Raw genomic sequence first — 14,773 nt, 5'->3', positions numbered from 1 at the left:
AGGCATCACCAAGCCTGTCTTGAGCAAGTGGCTAGGTAAATGCAAACTCAGAGCTGTGGAGATACAGCAGACTAAGTACAAAACAGCAGAAGGCAAGGAGAGAGGAGTTTGATGACTTGCGTGTGGAGAAGGAGGCAAGACCTTACAAAGTGCAGTCTCTGTGAATGCCATCTGTGTTGTTAGCAAGGGGTTAAGACAGGAAAGCGGATGGGCACCTGGCTGGCTCAGTTGGTAGAGTGTGCGACTCGATCTTGGGGTTGTGAGTTCAAGCCCCATGTTGGGTGTAAAGATTACTTAAAAAGGAACAAAAAAAGGAAAGCAAAGGACACAAGAATAGAACATGGGTGTCCATAGCTATTTGCATGTGTGTATATACGGATTTATAAGGAAATTCTGCCGTATCAGAGGCATTGCTCAATTCCTAGGACCATCGAGGCAAAACCGGAGTCCCTTCCAATCCTAACATCCCGCGCCACCAGTGTTGTTGATGAATAAGCTGAAGCTAGTAGCACCGAGCATCGCGAGTGTCCTACGTTGTCGTTATAAACTCTCTGGCTCGTGAGCAGCAGCAGGCATTCCCAGGACAGTGCCCGTTTGAGGAAGATGGTGTGCTGTCATGGGCCAAGAGGGCCACATCTCTCCAAGGAGAGGGCCTCACGGGAGCCTCTGGGCCACGTCTGCCCTGCTGGGTCCTCCTCAGCCACAGCACTCCCCAGCACGGTGGGAAGTGAGCACGGAACATTCCTAAAATAATTGGAAGTTTGCATTTTCCTTGCATCTCAGCCCATGCTAACCCACAGAGAAGGGAGTCTCCCTGCCCCCCTCGCTGGGCTGTTTGCTTTGGAGCACAGCTCTGCCCTGCGGTGCTGCTCAGCCCGAGGAACCCCAGACTTCTACCACTTGTGCCTGCTTGTTTCCAAGAAGGCGCTGGCCACCGATGAGTTGGAATTGGCCTTCTATTCTGAGGCTGTAGCTTTTTCAAACGGTGCAAGAGGAAACACTCAGATGAATTATCTAGAAGGAAAAGCCCAATGAAGATGTCTGCAGTCCCCTAACCTCGTCCCCCTTGTTTCAAATGGATTTGCCCAGTATTCTATTTCATTAGTGTGTGTCTGGGGAAAGGGGGCGACTGACAGTTGTTGGAAATGGAAACCTGGTTCCCTTGAGTTAGTTTCTGAGTGTCCTCTTGACTAAGTATTTCCAGCCCTGCTGGAGGAAAGACCAGAGTCTATGGTGGGAGGGGCAGGGGTTGCTTTTAGCTGGGAATATCAGACTGCATTCCAAACATAGGCCCAGCCTGGCACAGACTAAAGGTCCAGGTCATCAACCATGTTTTCAGTTCTCAAGTGAAGGGCTGGGTAGGTGGGGACATACTTTTTGCTCAGGGATGATTTCTTGTCTGAACAAGCCCTAAGCTTGTTCCCTTCATGTCCTGAAATGCTTGTGCATTGTAGTGTGAGGCGTCCAGGCTGTTTTGGGTCTACCTTCCAGCCAGAAAGGACAGTCAGTGTTCCTGACATCTATCTGTCCCTTAACTTTCCAAGATGCAAAAAAATTATTTTGGTATCAGGTACCGACCTAGAATCTAATAGTTGTTAAAAGAAAGGGAAGACATGGAAGGTTCTAAGTGCAGAAGAGAATGAGAGCAAACACAGCTTCCTCTGAAACTGGGGGGATGGAGCGGGGAAGGCCAGGTGGTTCAATGTAGCGGAGGGATGGTGTTGAGATTGAAAGGGATGTGTGGGAGAAGAATGAGCTGCAAAGGACCTCCAGGTGACCAATGGGACTGGAGATTGTGAGCCGAGAGAGAGGAGGGAAGTGTGAGATGGGCGTAGGGGTATCTACCTATGATAAAGCTGAAGGAGGTAGGAAAATTGGACATCCACATGCAGAAGAATGAAACTAGACCATTCTCTTACACCACACACCAAAATAAACTCAAAATGGATGAAAGATCTAAATGTGAGACAAGATTCCATCAAAATCCTAGAGGAGAACACGGGCAATACCCTTTGAACTTGGCCACAGCAACTTTTTGCAAGATACATCCACGAAGGCAAGAGAAACAAAAGCAAAAATCAATTATTGGGACTTCATCAAGATAAGAAGCTTCTGCACAGCAAAAGAAACAGTCCACACAACTAAAAGACAACCTCTACAGAATAGGAGAAGATATTTGCAAATGACATATCAGATAAAGGGCTAGTTTCCAAGATCTATAAAGAACTTATTGAACTCAACAGCAAAGAAACAAACAATCCAACCCTGTAATGGGCAAAAGACATGAACAGAAATCTCACAGAGGAAGACATAGACATGGCCAAGAAGCACATGAGAAAATGCTCCGCATCATTTGCCATCAGGGAAATACAAATCAAAACCACAATGAGATACCACCTCACACCAGTGAGAATGGGGAACATTAACAAGGCAGGAAACAAATGCTGGAGAGGATGTGGAGAAAGGGGAACCCTCTTACACTGTTGGTGGGAATGTGAACTGGTGCAGCCACTCTGGAAAATTGTGTGGAGGTTCCTCAAAGAGTTAAAAATAGACCTGCCCTACGACCCAGCAATTGCACTGCTGGGGATTTACCCCAAAGATACAGATGCAGTGAAACGCCAGGACACCTGCACCCCGATGTTTATAGGAACAACGTCCACAATAGCCAAGCTGTGGAAGGCGCCTCGGTGCCCATTGAAAGATGAATGGATAAAGAAGATGTGGTTTATGTATACAATGGAATATTCCTCAGCCATTAGAAACGACGAATACCCCCATTTGCTTCGACGTGGATGGAACTGGAGGGTATGATGCTGAGTGAAATAAGTCAATCGGAAAAGGACAAACATTATGTGGTCTCATTCATTTGGGGAATATAAAAATTAGTGAAAGGGAATAAAGGGAAAGGAGAGAAGATGAGTGAAGATATCAGTGAGGGTGACAAAACATGAGAGACCCCCTAACTCTGGGAAATGAACAAGGGGTGGTGGAAGGGGAGGTGGGCGGGGCGTTGGAGTGACTGGGTGATGGGCACTGAGGGGAGCACTTGGAGGGATGAGCACTGGGTGTTACGCTAAATGTTGGCAAATTGAACTCTAATAAAAAATTTTTTTAGATATATGTGAAAAAAATGAAGGAGGAAACAATAGGACGAGGAGGGTAATTTGTAAGTAGTTTCTAAGGACAGAGGTGAAGAGCAAACCCACTTCTCCCCTGCCGACAGAAGGCTATAGAACAGACAGTAATTAATGCCCTGTGATATCAGGGACTCAGCAGAGTGCAGAGTGGATTTGGTCCTGGCAGTTCTGAGAATTTTCCAAGGAAATGCAAGGGAAGAAGATTTGCCAAGCAGGGGTGAGCTGAGGCTGCGTGCCTTCTCACTGAGCATAGAGGAGGTGAGGGGGCGCGAGGTGTGGGCAAAGAGAGCGCCGCAGAGCTTAGTTCTCCTAGATGGAGCCAGAAGGATGCTCTGGGCCCCAGGGTGTGAGCAGGGCCATGGAGCAATGGGCAGAGAGAGCAGAGAGGAGGAGCCTGGAGCAGGAGGAAGCTGGGAAGGTGGCCCCGGGTAGGGATTTGGTAGATAGGGATTTGGTGGCAGGGAACACATGTGGGAACTCGGAGGGGAAGCGCTACTGGTAGAGAGCAGGTGGGGAGGGAGAGGGAAGGGAAACTGGGTTCAGGTGACCTTGTGGCTTCTGAGGTTGTAGGAATTGCAGGCAAAAGGAAATAAGTGGGAACCAAGCAGAGAGGTCAACAAATTCCTGGGAGGGTGGCGAGTGTAGAAGGGGACAGGAGGGCAGCCCAGTGGCTCAGCAGCTTAGTGCCGCCTTCAGCCCAGGGCTTGATCCTGGAGACTTGGGATCGAGTCCCACATCGGGCTCCCTGCATGGAGCCTGCTTCTCCCTCTGCCTGTCTCTCTCTCTCTCTCTGTGTGTGTGTGTGTGTGTGTGTCTCATGAATAAATAAAATCTTAAAAAAAAAGGGGGGGGGGGACAGGACTTTGAGCATGGTGGTGGCCGGTTATGTGTGTTCAGACAAGAGCCACGCAGCCTAGAAGGGCAAGGGCAAGCCACCCTCTCAGTAAACCTCCGGATGGGCACATGATGGAGGCTTTCCTGGGAAAGCAGTAGGGGACTCAGGGTCTGGGCACCCCGCCTCCACCCAAGAAACTCTTTAAAAGAAGCATCTCTGCCTCTCTTTCAGGATCGCTGGTGACACCGCCCTCAACAAAAACATCCACGAGTCGGTCAGTGCCCAGATCCGCAAGAACTTTGCCAAGAGCAAGTGGAGAGTAAGTCTTGAGTCTTTATTCTTGAGATTTAATTAATCCGGGGTGAACTGAAAACCCCTCCCATGACACTTGCCTGTGGTTGGAGCGTTATTATTTCTAACACTCACTGTCCCCCAGGTCTGATGACAGTCCCCAGAACCTCACCCAGAAAATCTTGCTAATTTTAAAACCAATAATGATGAAGCCTCAGGGGGTGTCGTGGTGTGGGAGGGGTAAAGTCCGCGATTTAACATTCCCCCTCTGTGATTCAAAATAGCAATAGCTCATGTCTTTTGCCCATTTCATGATTGGATTGTTTGTTTCTTTGCTGTTGAGTTTAATAAGTTCTTTATAGATCTTGGAAACTAGCCCTTTATCTGATATGTCATTTACAAATATCTTCTCCCATTCTGTAGGTTGCCTTTTAGTTGTGTGGACTGTTTCTTTTGCTGTGCAGAAGCTTCTTACCTTCATGAAGTCCCAACAATTCATTTTTGCTTTTGTTTCTCTTGCCTTCATGGATGTATCTTGCAAGAAGTTACTGTGGCCAAGTTCAAAAAGGGTGTTGCCTGTGTTCTCCTCTAGGATTTTGATGGAATCTTGTCTCATATTTAGATCTTTCATCCATTTTGAGTTTATCTTTGTGTATGGTGAAAGAGAGTGGTCTAGTTTCATTCTTCTGCATGTGGATGTCCAATTTTCCCAGCACCATTTATTGAAGAGACTGTCTTTCTTCCAGTGGATAGTCTTTCCTCCTTTGTCGAATATTAGTTGACCATAAAGTTGAGGGTCCACTTCTGGAGTCTCTGTTCTGTTCCATTGATCTATGTGTCAGTTTTTGTGCCAGTACCACACTGTCTTGAAAAAAAAAATAGCAATAGTGGCGGCTCTTACTCAGAGGCTGTTTCTTAGGAACATAATTCCTGTTGTCTGCCTTTCTTTTGCTAGAACTTTGATTAGTTGACTTCTGTTAAAGATATGAAAGGGGTGGCGGGGGGCACCCAGGGAAACCCTGTTTAGGAGAGTCTAAACCCTAGGTTCTAATCAGTGTGCGTAAGTTAAGAGCTGGCTGTGTTGCCAGGAGACACTGTACAGAAACAAAATTAATTCCACGGACCTACAATCAGCACACTCGCACCAATAGCAGGAAAATTAAAACTACTGAAAACATCATCAAAAAGTACCATTTTGGATACGGTCTTTTTACAATATGCCTTTGATTCTAAAAGGCACTTCTCTTAAGTGACGGAGAGAATTGGTTTACATTTATTCTAGATGTGTACTAGAATCAGAAGAGAAGAGTATCTGTTTAAATCTCCAAAATACATCTCCGTGGGGGGAGGAGGCGCCTGGACACAAAATCCCTGTCATTTTGGAAGAAGGAGCAAGATGAGCATCCCCTCTAAGGGATTGTGTGAGAAGGCTCTGAGAAGTCTGAAATGCTCCGGGTAACGGGAGAAATGACAGGACACGACTCTGAGTCTTTTCTGAATTGGCCAGACTGTGTTGTCTGATTCTCCCCTTTCTTAAATTTCAGCAAGCATTTAATGCCACGGCCGTCGTGAGGCATATGAGGAAGCTCCATCTCGGCAGCAGCCTGGACAGTTCAAATGCAAGTGTTTCCAGCAGCCTCAGCTTGGCCAGCCAAAAAGATTGTGCGTATGTAGCAAGGACTGAACTTTTCAACTGGCATTTCAGGCCCCGCTAGGGTGGGGAGGCGGGAACCCACGTCTGCGAGCACCCCGTGTTTGGTACTTCATGTCGTGTAACGTCCCTGCCAACCCTGGGACATTGTTTTTTTTTTTTTTTTTTTTTTTTTTTTTTTTTTTTTTTGGGACATTGTTTAATTTGAAAGAATCTCTGCTAGACGTTTAATTATTGGATATTCACACAATAGTGGGCCTCATTATTCTCATTTTTAGATGAGAAATGTGTGGCTCCGGGCCCGGCCTGGCCATGTCTGTCTGGACAAAAGCCCAGACACTTTCCGATCTGTCTCCTTCCCCTGAGGTTTGCTCCTCGCCGTGCATCCTTCTTAGGGGTTGAGGAAGCGATGGCGGAGGCTCATGACAGCCTGATCTCAATGGGTTTTAATATCTGGCTTTTTTGATGAGGATGGTGATCACTGGGGCTGAAGCAGATGACGTGCATTGGCTGTGGAGTCCGAGTAATAGTAAGAATATTAGACGGTCCCTCATCTTTGCGTGGACTGTTAGGTCTTTGAGGGCACGCTCACACTCACACTTACTTTTCCCTCCCCCACTCCCCACCACCCCCTAGTATATTTATCTTAATCCCACATTAGGCCGCCCCAGTGGCTCTTGTCCACTTCAGAGCAGTTGCTTTGATGGTCCCATTGGCCCTCATCTCCTTGATCATTGAGGCGTTTGGTCTCACACTGGGCATCACATTTCATCCCATTACCCTCGGAAAAGGTAACCAATAGTCCCTGTCTAAATAGTCTTCCTGTCTCATCCAGGAATGTGAGCCCTTAAATTTTCCCAAGAAATCTCCATGAGCATCCCCTGGCCCAACTGTGCCCTGTGGTACACCCACGTATATTGGATCTCCCTATGTGGGGGCCTCCCAAGGTCACAGGCAAATGCACTACCAGGCCGAGCTGTAGGGGCTTCATCCCACATCAGGATTTTCTGATGCCAACACATGCCCTTGGGGAGCATGACAGTGCAGCCTATGAGGGCTTTTTCTAGGCCAGGGCTGCTGGAACAGGAGGAACAGGGGATTTCCCACTGCAGTCGCTCTGTGTCACAGACGCTTCTTAGCCAGGAGTACAGACTACATACCACACGGGGGTCAGGAGGGGGATCATATTCTTTCTTTATTCTTCACATCTCTATTCATGGAGCTGTTGTGACAGCAGTTCTTTTTTTTTTTTAATAAATTAATTTTTTATTGGTGTTCAATTTACCAACATACAGAATAACACCCAGTGCTCATCCTGTCAAGTGCCCCCCTCAGTGCCCGTGACCCACTCACCCCCACCCCCCGCCCTCCTCCCCTTCCACCACCCCTAGTTCGTTTCCCAGAGTTAGGAGTCTTTATGTTCTGTCTCCCTTTCTGATATTTCCCACACATTTCTTCTCCCTTCCCTTATATTCCTTTCACTATTATTTATATTCCCCAAATGAATGAGACCATACACTGTTTGTCCTTCTCCGATTGACTTACTTCACTCAGCATAATACCCTCCAGTTCCATCCACGTCGAAGCAAATGGTGGGTATTTGTCGTTTCTAATGGCTGAGGAATATTCCATTGTATACATAGACCACAGCTTCTTTATCCATTCATCTTTCGATGGACACCGAGGCTCCTTCCACAGTTTGGCTATTGCAGACATTGCTGCTATAAACATCGGGGTGCAGGTGTCCCTGCGTTTCATTGCATCTGAATCTTTGGGGTAAATCCCCAGCAGTGCAATTGCTGGGTCATAGGGCAGGTCTATTTTGAACTCTTTGAGGAACCTCCACACAATTTTCCAGAGTGGCTGCACCAGTTCACATTCCAACCAACAGTGCAAGAGGGTTCCCCTCTCTCCACATCCTCTCCAACATTTGTGGTTTCCTGCCTTGTTAATTTTCCCCATTCTCACTGGTGTGAGGTGGTATCTCATTGTGGTTTTGATTTGTATTTCCCTGATGGCAAGTGATGCAGAGCATTTTCTCATGTGCATGTTGGCCATGTCTATGTCTTCCTCTGAGAGATTTCTCTTCATGTGTGACAGCAGTTCTTATAACGACAGTATGTATTCAACACCGAGCCTGAAGCCTAGTACGTAGTAAGTGGCACCTGGTTCTGTTAGGGTGGCTAAACCATGTCATCTTTGGGTACAAAGCAGTTATGATCATATTATGAGAATGGGAGGGAAGAGTTGAGTCTAAGAGGAAAGCATTTTAAGGACCCATTGCAAACATTTTCCTACAGGTAGGAAAAAATTTAGAGTCAAGTGTATAAAAGTTTACCACCACCCCCCCAACCCTGCTCCAAACCCAAAAGGGGAAAGGGGAAGCAAACGTTATCTTCTGAAGCCTTGACCCTGCACCCCTGTATTTGCTGTCCCCCTGCAGGTCTGGTACCCTCGACACTCTGTAGTCTTGTTTCTTCTTCCTCGGGGGTCTCTGGAGTGGGGTCGGAGCGGAGACCGAGGCCCACCACTGTGACCACAGTGCACTCTGGAAGCAAGTGACTGCCTCTGGAGGCAGGGCCAGGGCAGGGGGCCCCCAGCGCCACCTGCCCCTCCAGAGTGATCCCACCTTGCATGGTGCGCCTTCCTGCACAGGACTGGAAGACAGAAGTTTTTTATGGCCATATTTTATACTGCAATTCTGAAGTGTTCATTTCTCACAAACTGTACTGACTCAAGGGAGCTGACGCGTAATAGGATCTGGTGCTGTACATACGAATCTTGCAAAAGCTCTGCAGGAACGGACCTCCCTCGTCCTCTCCCCCAAGCCCTGTCACTTCCGCTCTTCTTGGTATGGGTAACCGTCTATGTTGTATTTTTTCATTAATGACAAAAAAAAAAAAAAAAACCAAGGTTTCAACTGGATTATTTAAGTATTGGTAAATATTGCGCATTAGGGTTTTATTTTTTACCTTTTGAGAAATAACGCCCTTCTGATCTAGACTTAGTCACATGATCTGTATCTTTGGCTTGTCAGTAGTAGAGTTTTATGTTAACCTTTAAGAGATGTTTTGTTTTTCTTTCTTCTCTCCCCCCACCAAGAGGAATGTAAAGGTATTTTTTAAAATTCTAATAAGAGGATCAAGAATCTGTCTCCAAGGCGAAGAGTGCACTTTACTTCTATTTGTCCTCCTTCTCTCTCCTTCCCTGGAGGAGCAGCCCTCTAAGAAAACAACTCCCCGGTTCCTCGGGGCTGTCTCATGTCCAGGGCCCGTCTTGGGAAGGAACCTGCAGAAAACCTTTGCCGGCACCCACCCCCTCCAGCAGCCCCCTGGCCACCTGGAGACCCCAGGGGCCTTCTCCCACCAGTGGTCAGAAATAAAGGAGCCTGCTGCCCCGATACGAAGGCTCACCCTAAGGAGTCTTTGCCTGCTGTGAAGGAGATGCCCAGCAAAGATTTAAGAGCCTGCCTTCCAGAAGGAACCAGCCACCAGTGTGTCCGAAGGGAATGCCCCGCACAGCTCCTGTTTCTCACGAGGGTGACACAGAAAGCTCGGCTCTCAGCTATGCAGTTTTGAAGTTAACCTCTCTGTTTTTTAAAAATGCATTTCTAATCTTAACACTTAAAATGGCCTCCACCTCACAGAAGTCGTTTCTGCAGATTTTTACCCTGTTCCTCTATGAGTGTTACTACCAAGGCGAGGCGAGGACAGGGGCCTGGGGAGAGAGTCCGTTGACCTGGGGTGGGAGGGAGAGGTGGCCTGCCAAGCACGCGGGACAACCGGCCCCCACGGTGAGGGCCAGAGCCGGCCTCTGCCAGGCCCCGCCAGCCCTGGGAGCCCTCCTTCTGACCAGGGCAATCTGAAAACCAAAGACCTGTGAGGGTGGTGTCACAAAAGGGCCCGGTTTGCCTGGGACTGAAGAATTTCTTGGGGTGTAGGACTCTTGTTGCTAAAACTGGCACTGTCTTGGGCGAACTGGCCACATTGTGCGTCCATGTGGTGCGTAGATGTGTGGGTGGGAAACCCAAGGCAAACCACTTCTGGGGGGTAGGAGGCTTCAGGGATGCTCCCTTGCAGAGGCATGCAGGTGGCTCCAAATGCTAGCTTTGCAAAAGCCCTCCCTCGGCCCTCCTGTCCATGCAACACCAGGAGTCTGCATTTTGCACCGTCAGCCTCAGGCTGGCCACCTGTCCCTGTGGCCCAACAACTTTACAGGCAGAAGAAAATGGCATGGAGATTCTAAAGAGCATCTGAGAAAGCTGACGTCTCTCTCCGGGGGGCTTTGTTAGGGTGTTGCTTACTAACAGGTGCAATGGAACATTCATGTTTCTGTAGTATCAGAAAACAAGCCATCAGCTGTTACAGGGGCTGATAATTTGCCCAAATGTGGTCCCTATCACGTGTGCGTGAATAGTTGTCAAAGTAGTTGTTTGCCCTGTGAGCTAGATGCAGCCAGGTGCTGCATTGGGAGAGCACCCTAGAAGCCAGAGTCACTGACGGGTGACTACATTATTCCCTAGAGCTGATATTTGGGGTCCATGTTCCAATCCATTAGTTTGAAAGTATGTCTCACAGGACAAGTGCAGAACAGGTCAAAGATGAGCCACGTTGCAAGCGTCCCCTCTGGGGTCTGGTCAGCCCTTGGCCATGCTGGGCCTGTAACGCTCTGGGTCTCGACAACAGCATGCGAGGAGATGGTGACTGCTTTCAGGCCAAACATCGACTGTGTTGAACTTGACATCAGGCAAATCCATACCGTTTCAAAGTCACCAGACTTCAGTCATTTCCTATTGTTTTAGGAAGAGGAGAAAGAACTCTTGCTCTTTGAGAGAGCCTCTGTGGCAAAAGGATCGAGGTTCTCTTTCAACCACATTTGGTATTATTTATGCTTTATTATCACATCACATGGCAAGAGAACCCAGAATGTGCCTTCTGTTGAGACCTGCCGAGGGGGGTGGCCAGGCCCCAGGACCCTCGCCGATTTCAGATCCCACCAGTAGTAGCTGAGCATCTCCTATGTGCCCCCGGCCTCCACTCCCTGTGGAAGCCAGTGTGTGGCCAAGGCTCAGGGACGGCCACTGGCCCCCTCGTGGGCTTCCTTTCGACCCCAAGCTCCTCACTGGTCTCCTAAGCCTCTCAAAGCAAGTAGATGATTTTTTTCACTTGAACATGACCTGTTGAAATTGTGTTCTCGAATGGTCTCTCCCTCAGCTGCCTATCCCTCATTTCCCACTTTGCACCTCCTCGGTGAGGCCATGGGCGAAGCGAGCACTGAAGCAAGCAGAGTGTGAGCCCACACGTGGGCCCCCCCCAGAGCAGCAGCTGATCGCTCCTAATCAGGGTACCCCGGAGTCTGGAGCGCTCACTGCTCTCCCTCGGCGAGCACTCCGGGGCCTGGGGTATTGCACTGGGATGGGGTGTAGGCAGCCGGAGCCAAGAGGGGCAGGGAGTCCCTGTGGGAAGTACACATGAGCACGGAAAACTCTTCAAAAAGGAGAAGATGCCCAGATAGATTGACCGCAGCTCCAGGGCAGCGTGTGGCCCCTGGAGCGGGCAGGTGTCCCCATCTCCCACTGCCTCTGACCCCATGAGAGAACAGCAAGGATAACATCCCCCTTCGTGTCTACTTTTTAAAGAAAAGAGCTATGCAGAAAGCATGCCAGAAAAATTAAGAAGCTGCCAGGGCTTAGTGCTCTTGACTATGGCAATGGTTCCGGTCGCTTCTGAAATCCCAGCTGGGGAGCGGGGAGCAGCTTCACCTCCCTGCACGGGAGCCTTTGGCCTTCGAGAGGGTCCCTTTCTCCAACCAGCTGCTAGTGTCATGTTCAGGGAACTCCGCAGGCTGGGGCTGAACAGGCAAGGCTCCGGCACTTAGGAAGCAAGGGCCGTCTGATGACAGGGATCATCATGTCGTGACCCCCAGACTCAGTTGACCTGCCCGGCACTCACCTCATCCTGTTCGTTTATCTACCTTGGCGTCCAACACATCCCAGATGGGCTGTGGGTGGGAGAGAGGAACTCCCCTTCAGGATGAAGGTCAGGAACACGAGGGACCAGCCCCCCACACCTGAAAGGGGGTTGAACTTCTCTCTCTCTCGAGGAGTGACAGCTTCATCTGATGACCCCATGGGATGTGACATTTTAAGAGCAATCTTAAACAGCAAAGACCGTATCCAGCGGAGATAACTCAGTACTTGAGCCTCGGCCTGCACTGATTCTCGCCCTGGAGCAGCCACACGGGAATCAGGGCGCCGGGGCTGAGGACAGAGATCTGGGGTGACTGCTGTGCTTCCCCCGGCAACGCTCCCCAACCCTGCGTGGCTCCCAAGGTCTCCTTCTGATGCGTGAAAGGAAAGCAAGGGCCGGCAGAGGGCAGCTCCTCCCATTTTGCAAACAGAAATAAGATGTACTGCTTCCCAGGGTCACGCGCTCGCTTCTGGCCAATGAAACGAAGGGCCTCTGTTTCAACCAGCGCCCGAGCCCGTTGCATGTTCTCCTGAGACCGTCAACTACGTCCACGTTCCCTCTGCCCAGACTCGGCAACGTTTGCCTTTTCCTTAAAACACATTCCAGACCAAACACTGTTCGGTTTGTTCCAAACAGCCACAACGACAACGAAAGATGTGTATACCTGTATGTGACCCACCACTCTTTTGGGGTGTGGGGGGCGGGGGGCACCTGGCCCTAGGTTGGGGCTGCAGGTGTCCCTGACATTTGCAAACCAGCGTTCCAGCCCTTTGGTTTTCGGAATGGAAAGTGTTGAGATAGAAAAGGTGAACTGGACAGAGTCCTACACTTGGGGGAGGGGCGGTGGGGGGTGTTTCCTGAAGACCGAGGAACCCAGTCTGCAGCTGAGCCGGCTGCGGAGGCCAGCAGGTGGGGAGGAGAAAGGAAGGCCGAGGGCCGCCCCCCTTCCGCCCCTGCACCCTCCTCGTGGCCCAGAGTGTCAGGCTCTGCAGCCCGGCCCCACTGTGAAGTCGCCCCCCTGCCACCTGCTGCCCGAGCCGCCGTCCGCTTCTGGCTCTGGGGGGCCTGGGGCTCCGCTTCTGCAAACCCGAAGACCGTGCATTTGGCAGCCAACCCCACAGCATGCGGCTGCCAGGTCTGGTTTCGTGGACAAAGCAAAGTGTGGAATGGCTTCTCGGTGTCCGTATCTCTACACCAAAGGGACGAGCTGTCGCGTTCACCCCGTGTCCTGTGGCCGCTTCTGCATTTGCCGTATCTATTTTTAACCTTTTGGTCCTTGGGGGAACTTCTCATACAGTGATTTTTGTCTTCTGATTACTTACTGAATTATTTTACTTAGAGGTGATTTTATTTTCTTATGGACAGGAAAAACAAAAACAAAAACAACACAAAGAAAACGAGAGGAGTGTTTGAGGCTTCAGTCGTAGAGATAAGTCATCACCGGGGACTCCAAAGCCCCAAACACTCAATAAATTACTCCTCAAAGGAAAACCTTAATCTGGACAGAGCGAGATTGCCAGGCGCTCGAGCCAGCCTTGTATTTCGGGGCCTGGGGGCTGGGACTGGGCTGGCAGCCGGGCTTTCCAGGGAGAAAAAGAAGGAACAGGAGCGTCGCTCGCTGGGACATGGGTCATACACACAGAAGCCTGCCACCCCCGTTCCCAGGCCCTTGCGTCGGAGTGTGTGACATGCTGGCCAATGACAGCAGAGAGGCCGCAGAGCATCTTTGTTTCCAAAGATGGGCGGCATGTTTCAGAGAACACTTAGTGCCACTTTCGGGTTGGACGGCATGAAAAGGCACGTTCTGTCCAGAAAAAAAAAATTGGAACAATTTCTCAATTGGCCTTAGTCACTTCTCAGAGCCCTCCCAGCAGCGAGTGAGCATGTTTTCCAAAAGCTTACAGCCGGCGAATCCAGGAATGTCCCCGCGTCTATTATTATGAGGCTTGTGATTGGTTCAATTGTCCCATAAAAAACACGTTTGTCCCAAAGAAGGGAAACTGTGCATTTATTCCATGCATGTAACAAACTCTGCAAGAAGTTTAACCCACATAGGTTTGCGGCACTGCAAAATTGTTCATGGGCCTATGTAGCAAATGATTCTCTGCCTTGACAATCATGTACACATATCAAGATTTCTATCATAATGATAATGAGATTGATGACTTCTTGTTTTCCTCCAATAAAGACAATTAATCACCTTCAGGGGTATGCGGTTTGTTTCCTCCATCAAGAGCGGGACTGGGGGCGGGAGGTGGTTCCAACAACTCTCTCCTCCTCTTTCCAAAGTTTGGATTTGAAGTCAGGGAGTTTGAACCGATTCCCTGGAAATTCATGAGATTCCCTAAAATATTTCCTGTCACCTGCCCGATGAGCCCAAAGTGCCAGGAGAGGGAGGGGTGGGCGCATCTTGGCTTTGGGGCAGGTGCGAGGTGCCCCCAGTCTACCACCCTGCCCAACAGGAGAGCTCCCTTCATGAATTGCTCATTTCGAGGAACCCCTCTCTAAGTAGGGTGAGCAGGCTCCCACCCACACCCATCGGTTTGCACCCCACAGCTATGGAGTTCTCCAGGCCCAAAGGAAGATTGGTTCTGCAGAGAAGGCTGCCTGCTATCTTTCCTTCTCCTGGGGGGGGTGGGAGACAAGCATTTCACAGGTCATCAAATATATTGTGGGGAGTAGGTCTGATGACCAGACGACTCCCCCAATCCAAACAGTAAGTGGCCGTTTGCAGAGGGAAGTAAACCGCAAGTGTGTTAGAAAAACCACAAAATTGAAGCTGTCCCGTGCAGCCAGTATCAGAAGAAACCTGCACAGGCCTTTGTGGGAATAAAGGGCGTCCCGGAGAAATCTGGTGCACGCCGACTGACTTCTAGTCTTTTCGGAG

The 14,773-nt window shown here is 49.7% G+C and overlaps 1 protein-coding gene across 3 annotated transcripts in view; it reads left to right on the top strand.

Moving 5' to 3' along the window:
• CAMK1D (calcium/calmodulin dependent protein kinase ID) overlaps window positions 1-14,091 on the top strand; it is a 431,996-nt gene extending 417,905 nt beyond the window's left edge. For 2 of the 3 annotated variants that reach the window (XM_025445546.3, XM_035713757.2), the window contains 3 exons: window positions 4,207-4,294; window positions 5,811-5,928; window positions 8,361-14,091. In XM_025445546.3, coding sequence (XP_025301331.1) covers window positions 4,207-4,294; window positions 5,811-5,928; window positions 8,361-8,479 — 325 coding nt within the window. In that variant the 3' untranslated portion in view covers window positions 8,480-14,091. Of the gene's footprint in view, window positions 1-4,206; window positions 4,295-5,810; window positions 5,933-8,360 lie in introns of all 3 variants that reach the window. The other variant, XM_025445547.3, reaches the window with a different exon arrangement.
• Window positions 14,092-14,773: the final 682 nt, after the last annotated feature.

The sequence above is a fragment of the Canis lupus genome, chromosome 2 (genome assembly GCF_003254725.2).
Source record: "Canis lupus dingo isolate Sandy chromosome 2, ASM325472v2, whole genome shotgun sequence".
Classification (NCBI taxonomy): Eukaryota; Metazoa; Chordata; class Mammalia; order Carnivora; family Canidae; genus Canis; species Canis lupus.
This window is presented reverse-complemented; position numbering and strand designations above follow the sequence as displayed.